This window comes from Scylla paramamosain, chromosome 2 (assembly GCF_035594125.1).
Source record: "Scylla paramamosain isolate STU-SP2022 chromosome 2, ASM3559412v1, whole genome shotgun sequence".
NCBI classification, from domain to species: Eukaryota; Metazoa; Arthropoda; class Malacostraca; order Decapoda; family Portunidae; genus Scylla; species Scylla paramamosain.
Window position 1 is genome coordinate 2,644,701 of NC_087152.1, and position 22,800 is coordinate 2,667,500.

At 43.5% G+C, this 22,800-nt stretch overlaps 1 protein-coding gene across 2 annotated transcripts in view; it reads left to right on the forward strand.

Moving 5' to 3' along the window:
- The window catches only part of LOC135108378 (tyrosine-protein phosphatase Lar-like), a 238,105-nt gene that overhangs the window by 136,956 nt on the left and 78,349 nt on the right, over positions 1–22,800 (forward strand). For both annotated transcript variants that reach the window (XM_064019319.1, XM_064019336.1), the window contains exons 5-8: positions 1,323–1,447; positions 2,044–2,185; positions 6,051–6,236; positions 10,736–10,837. In XM_064019319.1, coding sequence (XP_063875389.1) covers positions 1,323–1,447; positions 2,044–2,185; positions 6,051–6,236; positions 10,736–10,837 — 555 coding nt within the window. The remainder of the gene's footprint in view (positions 1–1,322; positions 1,448–2,043; positions 2,186–6,050; positions 6,237–10,735; positions 10,838–22,800) is intronic.

The window sequence follows — 22,800 nt, forward strand, 5'->3', positions numbered from 1 at the left end:
ATTTTAGTGATAGTTTTATAGTCTGCGCGGTCAATAAGAAAAAAAAGGGTCCATAAGCGCCCGACGTATTATCCTTGTGGCCTGATAAGAGAACAAAGTGTGCAAGAACACGGGACAATAACGTAAGCGACAGCAAACAAAGCTTTCATAAAACCTTATCATATATTATAGAAAAACGTAAAATGTAATCATATTTTTTTTATAGAGAGATGATTAAATTAAAGTGAAAGGAATTGTTACGGCAATATCGAAAGTAAAAAAAAAATGTTAGTAATAATGATGTTAACAATATCAGTAATAGCATCGACAGTAATGACGAAAGAGGAGAAAGAAGAGGAACGAAGAAAGAGGAGGAGGAGGAGGAGGAGGAGGAGGAGGAATCGTTATAATAATGATAATCAAAACGAGAACAAACTTACCATAAAATGCAATGGTCTGTTCACGCACCAGGGAAGCACAGAGTCATTGCAGGCAAGTTCACTGAGGCCACTGAGAGATGAAAAGAATATAGCCTGAGTTGTGTACAGTGCCTCATAATTATCCCAGCGTGGGGCCCGGGGACTGTGTGCCGCCCTGAGGAGGAAAAATATAATGAAGGATCAGTTTCCGCGTCCATCTTTCAGACTCCACGTAAGGAAGGGAGACGAAGGATGGCGGAGGGAGGAGGAGGGAGAGGAGGAAAGAGGTAATGTCTTGCCGCAATTAATTACCAGAGAAAGGAATCAGGGAAGAAAATAAAAAAGGCGAACATAAGAAAGAGAAAGAATACAGAAGTTGGAAATAAAGACGCAGCTGAAAGGAAATTAGACGAGGGACATGCACAATGCGTTTAACATTACCCCGCCGAGAAAGAGTGAAGATATCTTGATGTCTTCCAAACTTTATCGCTCTCCAGGAAGGGAAGGTTTCTGTCTCTTCGGGTGCAGCTTGCCGGTGCTTCCTCCGCGAGTTTGTTTCCTTTCACCGGCGAATCGTTAGTATTTGAACTCTTACCTCAGTGTCTGGAGATATTGTAATTCTTAGCAGCAGTAATGTTTATCGAAGCTTAAAAGTATAGTATAGTGTATTGCTTCACTTCTGTGTGGTATCCTAACATTCATTAGCTGTCAGAATAGTGTTTCTGTTCTTATACTGGTGTACTATTTTGACGCTTTCCAGGTTATTTTAATTAACGATATTTTATTTTTGTACTTAGCAAGGGTGTTCCAGCATCATTATGTTCTACAGAGTTGTGTGCGTGGGTCTCGTGTCCTGGAGGAGGACTGACGCGTAATTATAGCTTTCTTTTCGCAAGTAATAATTTTCATTCTCTCTTTCCTCAGTGCGCCGAGTGCCGCCGCGCTTCAGCATGGCACCGGAGTCTGTGTACGAGGTGATGCCCGGCGCCTCGCTCAGCATCACCTGCGTGGCCGTGGGCTCCCCGATGCCGTACGTGCAGTGGAAGAAGGTTAGTTGCTTCACTCAGACTTGTCTTTCATATATCTTTTGGTTTGTTACTTGTTAAAAGATTTCTTGATTACGAAAAAAAAATTATTTGTTTTATGTACACTTTTGTGATTCTCTAAACTTTTTACCGTGTCTAGTTTCATACCAACATCGATTTTTATAATGTGATACCTTGCATATGATAAAGATCTTTTAAGTTTTTATATGCTTATGTCATCATTCCATACTGCATGTCACTAACAAATCTTTTTCCAATGATTCCATGAAGGAAAAATGTTGCTCTGTTTTTATATAAGAGTTTACGAACTTCTATTTTTTATTTGATTGCGTCATCGGTTTGTAATAAAATAAAAATATATATTTTTAGATGATGGTTCTCTAGTTTCTCACCAACAGCTTTTTTTTAAGTGACTCCATGGATATAGAAAATATTCTTTCTCTTTATATACAAGTTTGCGATGCCATACTCTTTTTTTATTTGCTCACGTCATCGCTTTGTAATAAAAAATAAAGAAGAAGAAGGATATTATCTTTTAGTAGTTGATGTTTTATACTCGTATTATTTCCACAGCTCTAATATCCTTTATGAACTGGCAGGATATGACGGTAGAAATGACGGAAAACCTCATCACCAAGAATGTTTTGCAACTAGACAACATTCAGGAATCCGCCAACTACACGTGCCAGGCCCAGTCCACCCTCGGCCTGGTGACCAAGGACGTGGCGGTCAAGGTGCAAGGTGAGTGGCAGTCAGGGAAGCGACGCCCGTCGGGGGAGGGGAGAGAGAGGCGAACTGACTGACTGATTGACTGATTGGTTGATTGACTGATTGGTTGACTGCTTGTTTGATTGATTTAATGTGCTACAAAAACGGGATCATTTGGCGCCGCTTGAGAAATAAAAAAAAAAGACACGATTCTTAAGAAAATTCGACATAAGGCAGAAGCACTTTCCTTGATTTGTCAGCTGCTTTTTCTTCCTCCTGTGCTTTCTCCTCACAAAAACCCCTTTCTTTTCGTTTTACTTGTACAACACAACAGCTCGCATTTGTCCCTTCATACATACTATTGCAGCTTAAGAGTTCGATTTTCCGTGAGCGTTCAGGTGTGACAAAAGGTTAATTGGTGATGCAAGGCAGGTTAGACAGTGATCATTTCCTTCTAAAATATGGAAGCTGACATAGTTGAGTTTGGCTTTTTTTTTTTTACCAAGTTGTGTATAGATTTCTTGGAAGACTTGAAGGAGACTAGCATTCTCTCTCTCTCTCTCTCTCTCTCTCTCTCTCTCTCTCTCTCTCTCTCTCTCTCTCTCTCTCTCTCTCTCTCTCTCTCTCTCTCTCTCTCTCTCTCTCTCTCTCTCTCTCTCTCTCTCTCTCTCTCTCTCTCTCTCTCTCTCTCTCTCTCTCTCTCTCTCTCAAGAAGCTGATGCCTGCTGGAGCCGCCACATCGGGTCTTGCGTCCATTGACTGTTCACTTCTCCGACGACTTGTGAACTCCCGCTGAGGTTCTTTAACGAAATGGCTGTTTAGTAGAGTCCTGAGTGAGATACTGGCCCGAGTCTTGGCGCGAGGGTAAGGTCGAGAGATTCTTCCCAAGAGACGAGAATACCGACCACTCCACACCTATGGCTTAATGCTGTGTTGCCCCAAGTCATTCAGATTTTAAATTAATCCCCGTCCCACCGCTCACATACGACTAATGATGTCGGGGGGTATATCTGACCCCGAATTTATTCCCGGAGTAATCCTGTCCATTTCTCTGGGATTAAAGTTGATGGCGGAGCTTTCGTCTCGTATGACATTAAAATGATGAAGTTTGAGGTTTTGTGGCCCAGTAGGAAGAAAGGAAAGGAAAATGAGGGAGTGCGGGGAATGTTGGGAGGATGAGTCTGAAGTAGAGCACCGCAGGTAAAGGGAATGGTTGAAAAAAGCCTCAGAGATATTGCTTTTTCTTATGAATGTGAAGGAAAATTAATAAAAAAAAAAAGTATAACCACGAGTACACCGGTTCCGGAGACTTGGGTTTGGTGTTTACTGATGAGTGTGTGTATATATGGTACAGATTCTGAGGCGTAGATGGATAGGAGAGTAAATAGAGTGGTCGAGAGATGCTGCTGTAAGGGAGGAATTTTATTGAGGAACTGAGACTTGTAAGTTATGTAAGGGTATGGAGGTAGATAAGTAGACAGGTGGTTATAGTCTACCTCAAGGAATTATCTTAACGTAGCGCTTTAGATATCACGGCCCTGCTAGTGAATACGTTTCTGGATTACACCACGACAACAGCACGTAGACGAAATTGTGTCTGTTGTTAAAGATATGAAGCGAGGAGGGGCAAGGGAGGGGATGGCATATTGGCGGAACTACAGGAGCTAGATCAGTACGAACTCAAAATCATCTTTCGTGAAAATCAGGTTGTGGTATAGACTCTAACCATAAGTGTATTTTCAGGAAATTTATCACAGAAGCCAGACGAAGAAACTGATAACACCTTAATCTTCTCACTTTGTAACCGATGTACTTTTAATTTTTGGAACCGCATGGGAGTTTTCGTCCTCAGTGTGAAAAGCCTTGAAGTGGCGCGTCTGGAAATGAACTGGCAAAAAAATCAATTAGCTTACAAAGCAACGCCATTAACATTAAAAATTAAATTCTAGACGAAGTTAATGAATATAATTACTTCATTCAGGAATTAATAGTGAATAGATATCAGCAAAAAAGTCAGTGTAGAATAGAGGTCACTAAATAAATAATGTAACATAACACGTAAACTTTTTAAATACGGAAAGTTCATGAAGTTTAATAAAGATGTTCGTTCTCAAAAATAAGTGATAAAAATATCAAATTCAGTTAACAAAGAAACTAGAATTGATAAGGAAGCCAAGATGGACGTGACCACATTCTGCAGAGTGACCGGTTCATCCATTCTTGATTCATTCACTATTCTGCTTTCTTTTCTTTAACAATGAGTTGACTTTTATGTTGATTCTTTCCCGAGGCACACGTATTTGCTCTCTCTCTCTCTCTCTCTCTCTCTCTCTCTCTCTCTCTCTCTCTCTCTCTCTCTCTCTCTCTCTCTCTCTCTCTCTCTCTCTCTCTCTCTCTCTCTCTCTCTCTCTCTCTCTCTCTCTCTCTCTCTCTCTCTCTCTCTCTATATATATATATATATATATATATATATATATATATATATATATATATATATATATATATATATATATATATATATATATATATATATATATATATATATATATATATATATATATATATATATATATATATATATATATATATATATATATATATATATACATAATTATCAGAATAAGATGGAAGTGGAGGTCCGATTTCCAGGTTAATGGCGCCATTGAGGTCCTCTCTCATCTTAAGGTTGTACTCTTAACTCTTCAGGCCGTCCCTGCACCGCGCCTTAACCCTCACACAGCTCGCCCTTACACACATTTCTACCATTTTATCCCCAAACTGTGCCATTCAGCTCCATCTCATTACCTTGTCCTCCTGTCGACCTCTACCTCTCAGCCCGCCGTGGCCTTTCACTATATTGCTTCCGGTCCCGTCCTCCTCCTAACCAGCTTTTCCCCCGCGGTTCCCCTCGATGCTACCCACCTCTCACCCCCACACCCACGTCCTCACCGGAGCCGACACCTACGCGCCCTTCTGCTGTCTGAACCCTCCTCAGTTCCTACCACCGTCACCCTTTCCCCCAGGCCCGAGTTGTCTCTTTACCCTTTTGAGTCCTGGCTTCATGCATTTAATATTTAGCCTATCCGAGGCAGGCAGTACGAGGCGCGGTGTCCCTGTCGGCGTATTCATATGTGTTTATCATGTGCTGGTTAGCGAGGCGTGTGTGCGTCGAGCTTGGTTTTTACGGCGTGTGTGTGTGTGTGTGTGTGTGTGTGTGTGTGTGTGTGTGTGTGTGTGTTTGGTAGCACTAATCACGGGTGGAAGTAAACACAGTTGGAAAGGAAAACACTCGCTCTGAGGATATACACTTCGCCAGGAAAGGAATATAATCGTAGGGATGAAGTAAAATGCTCAGTTTGGTTAGCCTGGAATGATATGACTTGATATTTACAACGCCTTACATTTTTTTTTCTATCCTTATGCATCTTCATACTTTTTAATTTAATTTAATTTATTTATCTATTTTTTATTTCACCTTTTGAGCTCTCTTGGTCTCCCCGCTAACATTTCTGAGTGAAGAGTCTGTTTATAGTGTACTCGTATCTGCGTTCCATGAGCTTTACTTACACTGATGTGTGTGTATGTGTGTGTGTGTGTGTGTGTGTGTGTGTGTGTGTGTGTGTGTGTGTGTGTGTGTGTGTGTGCAAGCTTGTAGGTAGCTTTAACGCATTATTATTCATGCGAACCACATTCTGCTTGATTTTATGAGTGCTCAATATAAATGTAGCCACATCACCATTATTTGTTCCCTTGTACTGTGTGTGTGTGTGTGTGTGTGTGTGTGTGTGTGTGTGTGTGTGTGTGTGTGTGTGTGTGTGTGTGTGTGTGTGTGTGTGTGTGTGTGTGTTCGCTACCTAAAAGCATACAGACTCCTAATTTTCTTCTCTCTTCCTTGCAGCGCTGCCACGTCCCCCAGACTCAGTGAGGATCAGCGACATCATGTCCACTTCTGTCAGAGTCACGTGGTCTTATGACGTGAGCCCCGGGGACGTGTCCTACTACGTGCTGCAGTACAAGCCCCGCCACGCTGACCGGGACTACGCCGAGATCTCAGGCCTCGTCACCAAGTTCTACACCGTCATCAGTAAGCATCCTTGCCCCAGTCTTGCTCACTTGCCACTGTGTTGCTTCTTTGCTGCACATTTTATGGCTGACTGTCATATTTAATGGAAACACGAATTTCTTACCGCAGTTTTGCGTGTGTTACACAGGGTATGTCTTCTTATAGTCTAATTATAGATCAATTCATAATTCGGCTTCAGCCTTTACAGTCCTTACAATTACTATAATATTCCCGAGTTTAAAATTATTTGAAGATGTGTCAGTATCAAATTTTGCTGCAGTTTCCATGCTGAGCCTTCGTTTCGGTGACATGAAAAGTAGTTCATCACGTGTCATCAACAAACTAAATCGTGACAGTGTTTCCCGAGCCAGCTGGAGACAGGTTCGAGTAAGACGTTCTTAAAGTTGTTCCTTGATGTGAACAAGACGCGTCGTGGTGCAACAAACCCATTTGTACCAAAACATCCCGCTGCGTGATCACTGAACGCCATGCAGTGGTAATGAGAGGTGATGACTTTCTTACAAGAAAGAAGACTTACATCTTACTCACTCACTGATCTCATGATATAAAACTTCTTTTATGTACCTTAATATCCATTTTTAAAAGAATAAGTGGAATTTTCTTATCACTGCCATGAAATATTTATGCCATTTTCTTGCTGTTACGTATGTCTTTTGCTTGTAAATTCTCAGTGGAAATTGGCGTCAGTCTATATTTAGCAATGATTGTGTTTGGCCTCGGGGAGGCATTGTGAGCCTTGGAAGCGTATCGACGACCAGGCGATGAGTGCCTGGAGCGCCTCGTGTGCAAACACTTCTCGCGCCGAGACGCCACTTGAGCCACCCATCATGTGGACATTCACATTCCACCGCAGCAAATAGCAATATTTAGGGCATGCGTTACATGCATACAAACCGCGTCTCCTGCATGGCAATGGCTGCAGTGCATCGACCAGACCAGCATTGACCGGCAGCTGGCCTCTGAAGTCAGGAAGGTTAGGGCCTGATGGGCAGGGTTAGGGTACCTGGTGGGCAGGGAAGGGTTGAAGCCAAGATATTGCTTGCCGCCCCTCCCTCCCCACCCACCACACCTCACCCTTGCCACCATTCTTCATGCTGTATGGAATTCCTTCTTGAGGAGGAAAGGTTGAAGCAGGATTAATGTACAACATGCTTAATGTATTAAGATTCAATACTGGCACACAAAGGTGGTTGTGCAATATTTTTTTAAAGTTTGTTTTCTGTCATGAATACTGGGCCCTTTCTATGCATTATTCTCTAAAACTAACATTCCATAAATCTCTCTCTCTCTCTCTCTCTCTCTCTCTCTCTCTCTCTCTCTCTCTCTCTCTCTCTCTCTCTCTCTCTCTCTCTCTCTCTCTCTCTCTCTCTCTCTCTCTCTCTCTCTCTCTCTCCCCCACCCACCCCCTGTGCTGAGTTTGCCCAATTTGGTCCACTCACATTACCGCCGCCTCTCGCGGGAGCGCCGCCATATTCGCTATCAAGGGGCGATATAGGCTATATCTATCTCGTCATGTCTCTCACTCTTTCCTGCCGCTCAGAATTTTGTGTTTCACCCCGACTTTCCTCCTGGCCTCTTGAAATATGCAGTCGTTTGATTCTTCGACGCTCTGTGTCGCTTTTCTGCCCAGCGTTTTTATTTTCGTATATTTTCTTCTTCTCTATTATCCTCCTGTCACCCCGTGAAGGTTTTATGATTTGATTATTGCTCCTAATGCTCAAAATTGGTTCTTTTTAGACCTGTTTTCGTTAGTTTATCGTGTCACTCCCTCCGGACATTATCAACAAAGGTCACACCCCTGCCCCACTGCCCTCCCTCTCCCCCTCCCCCACGCCCTCCCCCACGCCCACCCTCACCACTTCCTCCACGCTCACCTTCACCACCTCTTCCACGCCTGCCTTCACTGTCTCCTTCACCACCTCCCTCTTTCCCTGCTGCCATGTGTCCACCCTTCTGGTTTAGGGTGCTTTTTCTGTATCTTTGTCACATTTGTCTCCTCCTCCTCCTCCTCCTCCTCCTCCTCCTCCTCTTCCTCCTCCTGAGCTAACCGTCTCTGGACCGTTTTCAATGCTCACTCCTGATAGTAGCACCTCGCGTGTCTGGCACCAAGAGGCTGCCTGTCACAATGCACACTTTGCTGGACTCAAACGAATTACTGCCTGGGTGAGGCATTTGATAACACTTTATATTTGCCACACCCTACACCACCAGCGCCAGGTCTCCGACCCTCACCTTATCTCGTTCCTGTGAGCGCTCCACCGCCTCCCTCTTCAGCCTGGCCCTGCCACACCAGTCAGGAAGTGACCACAAGCTTTTGCTATGACGAAGTTGTCAAAAGAGTAGCAATGTATTGTTAATGTTTTTAATGTTTTACTGCAGTAAATAATTAATATCAGCCATGATGCTGCTGATGCAGTAGGACTGGGTGTCTTAGCTCCTCTGGATTAATAAGTCCAATGCCCGATGCTCACACCAGTGACTAATTTCCAAAGTAAAAATAGATTCAGGGTATTAAGGGTGAAGTACGTGTGATGCAAACTACATGCCTAAATGGCTTCCATTATTCCCGTAGGGAAATGTGTCTCATTGTGGAAGAGAGCATTGCCTCCGTCACGTGCAGCGCTCCACGGCGCGGGGACGAGGGGCTGCGGGACCCTCGCGGACGCCCACCCGTTTGGCAATATGAACAGGAATAATGGAAACATTACATGAAAAAATGCGCGGGTGCGCACGACTGTGTAAAACTGCAGCATACATGTAAACATTGGGCATGAGGCAGACTTCAGCGAGGCTGCGTGCTCACGCCGCGCCAGCACTCCAATAAGGCTAATTGTAGTCTTTTATTTAAGCACCATTTGCACCTGTTGCATAAAATGAGCTTTTTCAATTTCCTTGATTAAATATCTCATCTGCCGGAGCGTCGAACTTTACTTAAAAAAGTGTTTGCGTCTGTCCATTAAGCTGTTAGAGAGATATTGCAAAAATATGATAATATTTCTGCCATTTTGAAAAAAAAAAAGTTGGAAATGTTTCACCCAACACTGTTAGCTAATAACCGGGAGCAGTGACCAGCCCTCCCAGGGAACCAGAGCATGTGGGCAAAAATAAATGAAGGTTTTTAAAATATTCACTTGGTATATGTTTCGTATGTATAAGCAAATATATTCAGTACAATTAAGAGATGAAACAGCGAAAGCGTGCAATATGGATGCAGGAACGAGTTGATAATACCAGACGTGACGCGCACGCCGTGGAGAGGAATTGGCAAGGCAAATGACTTCCCTTCTGTGTGCGCCTCCCATACACATATGTATATGTATGCATATGTACGTATATCTGTGTGTGTGTGTGTGTGTGTGTGTGTGTGTGTGTGTGTGTGTGTAATATATATATATATATATATATATATATATATATATATATATATATATATATATATATATATATATATATATATATATATACATACATATATATATATATATAACCTGGGAAAAAAAGTTATTTCAATGGGAAGGATGTAAGTCTCTGTGTCAGCGTCGGCCGGCAGCCTTCAGGCTGGCCCCGCGGACCGGCAATAATGTAACAGCGCGGTGGAGGCGTTGAGGCCGGAGCACCGCGGGCACGTCCTCGGAGGTGGTGGGTTAGCAATACATGCAAAACTTGGCCGTGGAGGAAAGAAGTTTGTGTTTGTCCGCCAAGTTCAAAGTTCTTGCAGACGACGATGCTCCGAACTTTGTCGATAAAAATATTATATAAAAAGAAGGTTGAATAAGCATCTCATTTCGAAAATATTTACGTCCAAACTTAGTACTTTTGATGCCTCGTAGCTAAAATTGGATTATTTAAAGGAGGCTGAGCGGGTTATGGCTTATGAGGTACTGGTGTCGGGCACAGGAAAGGAATACCAATCGCGGTGGAAAAATATGGATAAAATGCAGGAAAATCTGTTCCAACAATGGCAGCATAATGAGAGCGTCCCGTGGATGAGCGGAGCGAGTGGAGCGTGGCATGATCACCATCCGGGCTGTGCCTCTAATGCTCATTACAGCCGTGAATGTGAGTGTTGAAGAGAAAAGAACCGATGTTCGCGGTGGTTCACGTTGTGTGTACTTATCGTTGCCCGCCTCTCGTAGGCTACATGCGTGCGCTCTCTAATGTATTATTATGCATTAATGTTGTAAGTCTCTGTGCATTGAAGCATACTACTCTCTCTCTCTCTCTCTCTCTCTCTCTCTCTCTCTCTCTCTCTCTCTCTCTCTCTCTCTCTCTCTCATTATCATTATTTTTACAGTATTTCATTACTTTCATTATTTTTTCCATGTCTTTTCTTCGTCAGTTGATGTATATCACTCAATTATCTTTTTTCGTTCATGCTTTTTTTCATCACTGGCTGACACGTATCATTCCATTAGTATTTTGGTACGCTGTTGGGTTTAATATTTCCTTCAACAATCTTCCAGTATTGACGATGCCTCCTCCTTCCTCTTCCCCCACAGACCTGACGCCCTTCACTGACTACGAGTTCCAGGTCTTAGCCGTCAACAAAATTGGTCGCGGTCCTGCTTCTGAGCCGGCTTACGTCACCACGGGAGAGACAGGTGAGTCTTACCTTGCGTGTGCTTCTCCACCCACTCTCACTAACTCATTCTCAATCTTTCAGCCAGTCTTATATGTGTTTATGAGGAAGGTGAGTGTCATTCCCTACACCGGCACCAACAGTCTGTCATTTTCACTCACTTTTACACTATCAGTCAGCAAACTCACGCGTATACTTGTTCATGAGACCGTCATTCTTCTCCTCACTCAGTCTTTCATTTTTTTTTTACACCCAGAATTAGTATAAGCTGTTTAGGACGCAAAGTTTACCCTTTTCGTGAAGTTTCTTTGTTAAGAGTGTAGGAAAAGAATCTGGTTCAGTCTTGATTCATACAGAGACTCGTTGTTTCGTTATTGTTCATCCATTACATTTATCAGATCCATCCAGTGCATCCCAGTGTTCATTGCGTTTCATCTCTTCCCTATCGTCTCCTGTCAGTCTTATCCGCTCACTCCCAAATACTGAGACTGGGTAACTTAAATACCGTTCACTAATAGATATAATTTTCAAACTCCTCGTGCCCTTATTTAAAAGGTATAAACATAGTCGCCTCATTTCCGAACTTTTTAATGAGGCTTGTGAATGTTTGTCGTCAGCCTCTTACTCATTAGTGGAAATAAATCTTCCGGAAGCGCTTCAAAAATACACAGAACAAAGACTCAAAAGAACCTTTCCTGACGTGACTTTTCTTTCCCCTCGTTATTTTTCATCCCGTAGAAGGAGAGAGAGAAAAAAAAAGGACAAAAAAAAATGAAGAAGGAAAAATGGCGATGGGTCTCTAAGCTCGAAGTGACGTTACCGTAGGAGTGGATGGTTGTGGTGGAGACTGTGATTCCAGCCATCCCTTCTTGTGTGTGTGTGTGTGTGTGTGTGTGTGTGTGTGTGTGTGTGTGTCCTTCCCGTCTTAGTCATCTCTGCCCTGTGTAGTTGCGTGCAGTGTCCAACAGAGGGAGTTTGTTGCAAGGGTTCAGGTTCTGTTTAGTTGAGTGACTTTGACTTTGAGTGTGTGGCTTTCGGTTGCAGTTGCGCACACACACACACACACACACACACACACACACACACACACACACACACACACACACACACACACACACACACACACACACACACACACACACACACCGGATTTGCCCTTGACGCTGCGGCTCATTCTCTCTCTCTCTCTCTCTCTCTCTCTCTCTCTCTCTCTCTCTCTCTCTCTCTCTCTCTCTCTCTCTCTCTCTCTCTCTCTCTCTCTCTCTCTCTCTCTCTCTCTCATACATTAGTTGACTCATTTATTCTCCTCCTCCTCTTCTTCGTCCTCCCACTCCTACTTTTTTTTCCACCTCGTCATTCCTCCTTCATCCTCCCCTCCTCCACCATCACCTACCTACCTCACTCGTCCCTCCCTCCCTCCCTCCCTCCCTCACTTCCTCACTCTCTTCATTTTATTTACTTTTCTTTTAAGGGAAGGAAAAAATCCAAGTGACTCTTTGTGACCTTTTTCTCTCCTCGCGTGGCGGTGGTACCTTCGACTCTCATCCGTCTCGGCTCACTCTTTAATCCTCTCGGTCAACAAGCGGCCGTAATATTCTCGTTTATTTTTTCCCGAGGTGGGACAGTGAGGCTAAACTGGATCCTTTGTGAGCAGACAGAGTGGAACCGTGTGAGGACAACAGGAGGCGTATGTGTTGCTTAGGGAGAGAGAGAGAGAGAGAGAGAGAGAGAGAGAGAGAGAGAGAGAGAGAGAGAGAGAGAGAGAGAGAGAGAGAGAGAGAGAGAGAGCGTTAGTCTATATCATATTTATCTACTTTTTGTTCTTGTGTTAAATATTTATGTGGTTTTTTGACACACACACACACACACAGAGAGAGAGAGAGAGAGAGAGAGAGAGAGAGAGAGAGAGAGAGAGAGAGAGAGAGATTAGGTTCCGTACAGGGTGCATCAAAGAAAGTAAAAAGCATAGAACTCCAAAAGAAGAAAACAGCTCATGAAAATTTAAGGTGAAAACGTGTAATTACCGAGAGAAATATTTATGGGGAATGGGAATAACGTCGTCCAATTATTAAGTTGTTGCTCAAAATGCTCCCTGCGCCGTTAGTCTGTGAAACGGCTTAGTTGGAGTTTTGTGTTGACACCTCTTTGATGTTTGATACAGGCGGTCAATAGTAAACATTAATATGAGAATGTTTTACCTGCGTTTTCTTCTTTTTTCATTTATTTATTTGTTTACTTATTTATTTATTTAGTTATTATTTTTTTTTTTTGTTCAAGTAAGCAGTCGCAGCAGCATCAATGAATTCACTGGGTAAAGCTGGTGGTTATTCTCTCTCTCTCTCTCTCTCTCTCTCTCTCTCTCTCTCTCTCTCTCTCTCTCTCTCTCTCTCTCTCTCTCTCTCTCTCTCTCTCTCTTTAGATATCTAATGTAAACTTTCCCTTTATTTATTCAACTATTAGCACCTGCAGTTTCTTACTTAGCTTTTGAATGTTCCCCCTGTTATGATGCGAATGTAGGTACAGTGTAGTGCATACACACACACACACACACACATACACACACACACACACAAAAGGAAGGAGGCTCAGAAGACCAGGCCAGCGCGTATCTCTCTCTCTCTCTCTCTCTCTCTCTCTCTCTCTCTCTCTCTCTCTCTCTCTCTCTCTCTCTCTCTCTCTCTCTCTCTCATTACAATATTCAGTGCACTTTTTTTTTAACTTAGTGTAGCAATTTATGCAGGAAAGTTCGTTATGCCACATTAAAGTTAATTGCAGTTTTTCTTAAATATGTAAATAATAAGAAGAAGCGGTAGTTTTTTCCCCTCTCTCTCTCTCTCTCTCTCTCTCTCTCTCTCTCTCTCTCTCTCTCTCTCTCTCTCTCTCTCTCTCTCTCTCTCTCTCTCTCTCTCTCTCTCTCTCTCTCTCTCTCCCCAGCGAGATCCTAAATTATGGCCGCCGCACATCCCGCCAGAAGAGGCAGACAGGGAGAAAGAAATGAAAATCCTGTCCACCTACTTAACTCATGAAATTAATGAAGCCAAACAGTCCATAAATAATACGTGATGTAGCAGTGTGTCATTGTCGTGTTGTGGCGCAGGTGTTACGTCACAAAGGAACACAAAGGGGGAAAGAACAAGCACCAGCAGAGAGAGAGAGAGAGAGAGAGAGAGAGAGAGAGAGAGAGAGAGAGAGAGAGAGAGAGAGAGAGAGGTGGCCACAGGGAGGAGACACGACCTGCATAATGAATGTGATGTGTCTTGCCGTTCGTAATTTGTTAACTTTGCTTCAGCCTCCGCCTTCCCTTTTTCCCCCTCCCTCCTTCTAAACTTAATTAATAATGTAGTGTATGTTGATACTGTTTATGTACTCGGCGGCTGCATCTCCCCCCTCCCTTTGGCCTTGTTGATGCTCCCTATTCTCTCTCTCTCTCTCTCTCTCTCTCTCTCTCTCTCTCTCTCTCTCTCTCTCTCTCTCTCTCTCTTTTTTTTTTTTTTACTCCTCTTTCACCCTTATTGGTCGGTTGCCTGTCACTAGTATTTATCTTCCGCCTGTGGCCGCTCCCCTCTCCTCTCCCCTCGCACTGATCTTTTCCTCAGAACGTTATCTCCTTCCACTCCTCTTCCCCATCCGCTTGGGTTTTCCGCTCCTCTCATTCCCTCCCTACACCACCTCACCTCTCCCACCCTCCACCTACTCACTCCTCTTACCAGTGTCCCCCTTGCAGCTCCTCCTCCTTCTCTTGGTCCTCGTCCTCTTCCTCTTCTTCCTAATGTCACCTATCTCTCTGCTTCTTCTCAACGTGCTGTAGAGGGAGAATTCACGCCAGTGCCTCTTGGTCTTGATCTTTGACTCACTTGCCTTGTCAGTATCATGTCCATTGCACTCTGTAGTTCATTATAGAGTGAAAGTACAGTGCGTCTATTTAACCGTTCGTGTTATAGTATTCTTTCAGTAACTTTCAGCTTGATATGTTAGGTCAAGGTGAATCTGGGTTGGTTACGTAGGTTCGATTGTGTTAGGTCAGTTTTGGATGGGTTTGGTGAAGTTAGGTTACGTTAGGTTAGGTTAGGTCAGCCTCAGCTAGTTTAGATTCGGTCACATTTCGTTCGGATAGAGTAGGTTAAGTTGTTAGTTATTTAGGTGAAGTTAGGTCAGGTTAGGTTAGGCGAGGCCAACTCACAACAAGTAAGGGAAATGGAGAGGGAAAACAAAGATACGAAAATTATATATCCTTGCTAGCTCGTGTTCGTGCAGCTGGAGGTGATAAGGTTAGTTAATGTTCGGTTACAAAAACTTAAAGGGAGTAAACGAAGCGAAGAGAAAAATGAAACAAGAAAATTATATCCTTGCTCGTTGGTGGTGGCGGCGGTGGTGGCGGTGATGGTGGTGGTGTCGGCAAGAGGAGGAAACTGTATAAGATGGTGGGAGGTGATGCGTAATGGCGACGGAGAGCATTAATAATGGAGAATATTTACTCCTTTATTATTATTCCCGTCATAAAAAATGCAGTTAGGAGGCAGCGCTAATGTCCGCGTTGGTATGACTTTTATTACCTGTGGAATTTACGGTAATCCAACGTGGAGGCGGAGGAGAAGGAGGAGGAGGAAGAAGAAGGAAGGAGAAGGAGAAGGAAGAGGAGAGAAGAGGAGGAGGAGGAGGAGTGCACGGCCTCTCAGCTCCCTCAGATGTTCTTTCCCCCTTCCCTTTGTCCTCCTCCTCCTCCTCCTCCTCCTCCTCCTCCTGTGTTCGTTGTCATTTAATTCGTTTTTCTTGTTCATCGTTCCCTCTCTGCTTCAAGTTTCTCATCTTTACCCGTCTTTCCTCTTTACGTCTTCTGTGTATGTAATGTATTCGTTATCCTTACTTCGCCTCTCATTCTTAACCCTCTTGTTCCTGCTTTATTCGCAGCTGTTTCCCGTTCTTTCTCTCCACTCGTTTCCTTGCACATCTCTCTCTCTCGCGCCTTCTCTCTCTCTCTCTCTCTCTCTCTCTCTCTCTCTCTCTCTCTCTCTCTCTCTCTCTCTCTCTCTCTCTCTCTCTCTCTCCTCGTTCACTCCTTTTCTTTACATTCCTCCTTTCCTTCCTGTCTTTTTTTCAATTTTCCCCTCTTTCCTTTCCTTTCATTGTCTGTCTCCCCTCTTCTTTCTTCCGTTGTGCTCCTCCCCTCTTTCCTTCCCCTTCCATTGTATGTATCTCTTGCAACCAACCCTACCCTTCCCCTTCCTTTCCTGCGGTTCCCTCCTCCCTCTCCCTATACCCACTGCTTCCTTTCCCCTCAGCAGACCCATAGACCGCTCCAGCCTCCCATTTATCTCCTAATTTTGTTTTCGCAGTAATTTCTGGGCCTTGGTGTGTCTCTGGGTGTTGGGTGGCTCAGGGTGGTGCTCGGCGCGGCTTTTGCCTAGTGTCAATATTATCATCAGCGTTTTAATCTCTTACGCTTTTTCCCTTTGCTTTTTTTTTCTCTCTCTTTTCTTTTGGTAACCTTCTTCCTTTAACGTGATCCTCTTTTGCTTATCCCCTGTTTTCCTTTCCTGCTTTATTTTCTTTTTTTCTTCTTGTTTTCTCTCCCTCTCTCTTTCACTCCTTATCTTCTTCCACTACCTACGCTTATAAGTTTTTTTTTTTTTACTTTTTTTTTCTATGCGTCTTTCTTTTCATTCTTTCCTCCTCCTCCTCCTCCTCCTCCTCCTCCTCCTCCTCCTCCTCCTCCTCCTCCTCCTCCTCCTCCTCCTCCTCCTTCTTCTTCCACTAGCTACGCTTATAAGTTTCTTTTTTACGTTTTTTTTTTCGTTTTTTTTTTTGTCTATGCGTCTTTCTATTCATTCTTTCCTCCTCCTCCTCCTCCTCCTCCTCCTCCTCCTCCTCCTCCTCCTCCTCCTCCTCCTCCTCTTCCTCCTCCTCCTCCTACTCCAACGTCGTGTTATTGGTTTTATTTTGTACAGCTTCTTTATTTCTTTTCCTTCCTTCTTTCATTCTCTCTCATCCCTTCCGATATACTGCTTTCTCCTTCTCTCCCTTCGGCCACGCTGCAGCTACCTGTCTACCCGTCTGTCTGTCTGTCCACTCCTGCAGCGTTGACTTGTAAAGCAGGAAGGAGAGGGAGAGAATATGCGTCACAAAGAGCGCCTCTCCTGCTGCTACTGCTCCTCCTCCTCCTCCTGCTGCTGCTGCTGCTGACAGAGGGGATGTGCGGCTGGGTAATCTTTTCTTGCAGGTGCTGTGTTACCGACGAATGTCTTCTATTTCCTCCAAGGCATGTCTTCTGCGTCCCGGCATTGCGAGCTATTATTGAGCTTTCGTGGGGCTCTCCGTCAATACCCGTACCGCCGCCACAGCCGCCGCGCCGTCCCCGTCCTTTGGTTATGCGTCGTTTGCTCCTTTATTTTGGCGGCGTGCCTCAGAAATAATGGGTTTGCGACTCGAGTTTCCTCTCCTCGGCGTCAGATGTCACAAGGTCAGGTCCCTTCAAAGTTTGTGTGTGTGTGTGTGTGTGTGTGTGTGTGTGTGTGTGTGTGTGTGTGAGTGTGTGTGTGTGTGTGTGCAGCTCCAAGACAAGCCAAGGAGCAAGATACATTACGTTCATGTTGTGGAAGTGAGACGTGTACACCAGCGTAGTACTTTCCACGTTTCATAAGAGTTTAGATTATTTCACTGGATCAGTTATAACTTTGACTTGATTCCTGGTAAAGTTCTCTCTTTGTCCAGTAATTTTCTCTTCTTCAAAGCGAATCAGTGTTCAATTCAGTCTTTATCATGTGTTCGGCAGCTGATTTCGTTCTATTCAGTATGATATAACAACAAATCATAATTTAGTTCGGTAATATTGCTGTTTGAATCCGGTTCATTTGATTTATTTGTTTACTGCAAAAGAAGGAGAATTTTACCCTATGTATTTTAATTTCTAATGTTTATGTCACAACTGCGGTAAGGCAAAGATGAAACATACATTAAAATGTGACACAAATACTCATTCATGACGAGTGAGCAACATTGGGTCCAAATGAACATCACAGACATCATTCAGTCACAAATCTAATCCAAGTGCAAGGAATCTCATCTCCCTTGCATCAAAAAGCACAATCAGAACTGTCTGGCACATTTAAAAAACTGACAGAACACGTTTGTGAAATTTCAAATGCAATAGTGAAGTGTAACTTTCAGCCAGCAGAGTGACAATTTCAAATGGCAGTTATTCGTTTGTAGATAATCTGAAACATTTGTAACACTGTAGCGTAGCAAATTGAGGTGTGCAGCTGCAATACATCCATACGACGTAGTGTTCAAACCAGTTACCAAAGCTTTTTGATCCGGAGAGTCTACGAAAAAATGCGTGCCACAAGAACAAGGGAAGGTGACGCGACCCTGCCGAGAATCCTGCCCGGCCAGTGTCAAGTAGTGTGAAGCAGCGCAATTGTACTCTTGTGCTTTCTTTCACTGACCAATAAGTCGTAAATACAGTCACAGCTAGACCTTGAAGTACCAGCGTTATACTAACAGACTCCTATATTCTCTAATAAGTCACCGAATTATGTCCATCACACGAAAACCAAAGTATTCTTGTGGTCACAGACACCAGGGTGGATGTTTTGTGCTCACCACGAACTGGATTTGTCACGTATTTAAATAGTTTGAGGATACCACAGTGTTTATGATCATGTTGATTTCTTATTGTTCAGTGTTTTGAGAAGCGTTACTAGAGACGCCCAGCAGAGGTGTCATCTTGTGTCATATCATAATTATCATCTTCATCACGCAGCACCATCATTAACACTGAACCACTGCGGCACAGTATTTATTGCATTGTGAGGAGCTGTGGTGGACGCTGTTCATCGCCTACTAGCAGACCACGGTCTCTGAAACATTATATACATTTAAATATTTGTCGTTTTGGATCCTTCAAAGCAGACACGTCAGCGTAACACTGTACTTACTCGTACGTGTTGCATCGGGCGGTGACCACTCACACTGGAACATAAACTCATGTCCCAAATGGATCACCAGTCAGTGTTGAGGCAAACTGTGAAGCAGCAGTGACTGGTAGCAAAGCTTGCCTTAGCAATGACTCAACACTTTTCCAGAATGAAGTTACTCTTGTATATTCAGCATCGCGAAGCTCAACTTTGCAGTCGTCATGACGCAAAATTTGAATTACATGCTTTTATTTATTTATTTATTTTTTCAACCAGGAATATTTGGGGTGAATTGAAAGCTCAGTTTGATAAAATAAAAAAAAAATACAACACATGAGAAAAGCAAACACATTTTGATGAATTCATGGGAGCAAAATGTCATCGGTTGTCGTTGTCAGCGTCGTTCTTACAATTTTATTGAAGCTGTAAATTATTGTACCTTTTCTGATACTTTTTGCTGAACTTGTTTCACACACTAAACAAGTTGACGTGTTATTTCATCCCGTGCAATGTTTCACGTCAAACCATCAAATGAATAACATACACTTCAATTCAGTATTTAAAAAGAACAATTTCAATTCGATTGAAGTTCGCCAGTTTTTCCAACATTCTCGTGTTTGTTGCTGCTGAAACCACGTCTGAACATAACGCCGCTGCTGTCGCCAGGTAATTCATGTGGCTGTTGCACTTTAATTTTAACGTTCCCTTGACGGGTAGCGTGATGCGAGGCAGGTAAACAATTTCGTTAGATCCCCTTCCTCTGGCGCCTTGTTGGACAGTTGCAAAGATTCGTGTGGCCCTCATTTTGAATCTTCCCTGTAACTTTGATCGGTTGTCCCATTCAAGTAAATCAATTACAAGAGCATTGTATTGCCTTCGTTCCTTGTACTCTGAGAAGTCCATGAAGCATATAGTAAGCAACGTGAATTTAAAGTTTCGGTGAGATGAAGCAGCTAATCACCAACAAATTACTTCATTGACGCAGTTGAATTCCATTACTGTGTGGGAGTTGGCATTGTGGGATTATCTGTTGCTTTGCCTGTCCTTCTCCCACAGGTCATGACAAGACGTGACACAACTGCAGTATGATTAATGTCCCTTGTTCTGTATCGTTTATGAAATTGTCTTTGCATGGCAGCAAGAGACATACTGAAGACATAATTTTCATCACTAAAAAGTATTCATTGATTTGGTTTTCGAGGTCTTTGGTAACTGCCTGAAAAGTAATATCAAAACAGCATCAGCATAATTATTCGCCTTCTTTATTGATAGAGTTTGTAGTATCTGGAATTGCACCTTCCTATACGTTATAATTTAATTAATTGCATATTTCCAACATTGGGCGTGCTCGTAAATACCTCCCCACCCATCAGATTTGCTCTTGTGTTGTAACTAGCGAGCCAATCACAGTAAGTGCTTCGTTTAATGCATTTCTTGACATTCTGCATACCAAAGCCATCACAGGACAACCTGGAGTATTACTTAATTTGCAAGTGTTTCAGTTGTTTGTCAAAAAGCACAGTGAATTTTTTTTTATGACTACAAATCCAATAAAAAATAATATATCTAATAGTGAACTGCTTCATGCTAAAGTTCTACAAAAAAAAAAAAAGTGATAGGTAGTTTTTTCGTAAATATTTTGTAGAACACGGAATCACTATATACATCTGTACGTATATATGTGTTCTACGTAGCAGAAGGCAAGAAGAAAAAAAGAAAAAAAAGTTCCTTGATTGCAAAGAGAAAGCGCCCTTTAGTTTGGTACCTGGCTTGAAAATATTGAGTGGGAGCAGGAGACGGATATGTTAGAGTAATGTTAGGGGTTAGCGGTACAGTGTTTTGAGGCCGAGGAGAGTGATTGACACACTGTATGGAGAGGGGAATGTTTTGGGTCCGGGGCTCGCTCAAACATTCCACTGATTTCTGAGGGGAAGTGTTCTCGTCTGCTGCACTGCCCGCGTCCCCTCCGCCCCGCCTCGCGCTTGGCTGCTTCTTGACCCTACTGACGGGGAGTCTTGTGTATCATCCTCGTCTTTCCCCCACCACCATCACTACCGGCCCTCTCTCTCTCTCTCTCTCTCTCTCTCTCTCTCTCTCTCTCTCTCTCTCTCTCTCTCTCTCTCTCTCTCTCTCTCGCCCCCGTAGCCCTGCACTGTTTGTTTTAAGAGGCTCTATAGGACGAACTTCAGCCTCCGCCCTCATACACCGCCATCCAAGTCAGCTTTACCCTCTCATTCATTTGTCCTCTCTCTCTCTCTCTCTCTCTCTCTCTCTCTCTCTCTCTCTCTCTCTCTCTCTCTCTCTCTCTCTCTCTCTCTCTCTGATTCGGCGTTTTGTTGTTTGTTACTTTGATCTATTTTTTTCTTTTTCTTCTTCTTCTTCTTCTTCTTCTTCTTCTTCGGGGTTGTTTATCTGTGTGGGTGGGAGTAGTTTTACAGATGTTTCGTATAGGAAGCCTCAGTTTTTTTTTGTTTTTTTTCTTTCTTTCTTTCTTCTCCCCGATATTTTTACACATTTTTCTCAATGCAGGCGTGTTCTGTGTGGGTCTCCGTTTTGGCCTTTCGTTTCCCCGCCGCCTTTGTCATCGCGGCGAGCGTGTCCGCCTCAGATTTGTCACTCGTTCCTTCACGTCTTCGCCCATCCTTCCTGCCACAACGACCCCTGTTCCCTCTTCTTTTCGGGGCCCTGTTGGCTTTTTAAACTCAGACTAGAGTCGTTTCCCCGTTCATTCTAGCGCCGGCCACGTCTCTGCTTTGCTCCTCTCATCTCTCTCTCTCTCTCTCTCTCTCTCTCTCTCTCTCTCTCTCTCTCTCTCTCTCTCTCTCTCTCTCTCTCTCTCTCTCTCTCTCTCTCTCTCTCTCTCTCTCTCTGGTATGACTGTAACCATCAACTTGCTTTCATCTAATTTTCTCTACTCTCACTTAATGAACTAACTGCCTTACACCACGGAACTTGACTATTTTAATAACAGGTTAATTAATTACCTTTTTTTCTCTTTAGTATAACTGTAACCATCTGTATGTGCCCAGTCTCTCGCTACCCTCATTTAATAAAGCATAGCCACGATACACCTCCACGCACGACCATTTTAATAACATTTTCATTTTCAAAGGAAGCTTAATCGTCCTGTTCTTCATCTGCTGTCACTCTGTTAGCTCTGTCCTTACGTCGCCTCCTCACTCGGCTTTGTTCATTGTAGGCTTATTATGCTTACTTAACCCACTTTCCATAATGTCATGCTTGTATCCTATGGTTGAGTGTGTGTGTGTGTGTGTGTGTGTGTGTGTGTGTGTGTGTGTTCGCCGAGCCACCCTCAGATATTGGTTCCCAGGGAGTTAATGTAGTCACGGGATGAACCACGTCCTGCCTCACTACCTGCATATTTCATCCCCAGCTTCCCTTGTATTTCACCTCATTTTTCAGCCCCTCAGCGCATCATGCCCTCCTGCGAATAATTGTTTCGTTTCTAGTTGAAACCGTGTTGTTCACCTTCGCTTTATCACTTCTATTTTTCCCCCTCGCCTCGCACACCAGGGCGTGAGCTGTGCCGATGATCGGAAGGGCAGCGCTGTGGCAGACTTCCCTTATTAGTTATGTAAACTCCGTCGTCAGGTCCGCCTCTCCCCGGCCCTTTGAAGCTGTAGAAAACCTTCCCTGCCTGACCTCTTTGTGCCTCTCTATGCCTCTCTCTCTCTCTCTCTCTCTCTCTCTCTCTCTCTCTCTCTCTCTCTCTCTCTCTCTCTCTCTCTCTCTCTCTCTCTCTCTCTCTCTCTCTCTCTCACACACACACACACACACACACACACACACACACACACACACACACACACACACACACACACACACACACACACACACACACACACACACACACACACACACACACACACACACATATATATATATATATATATATATATATATATATATATATATATATATATATATATATATATATATATATATATATTGTTCGGTCTACTTCGTTTTACTCGCAATTTTTTCTCAGTTCTCGTTTCTCCATTCACGTGGCTTTTTTTTTTCTTTTCTCCACGAATCTTTTGCTCGGGCT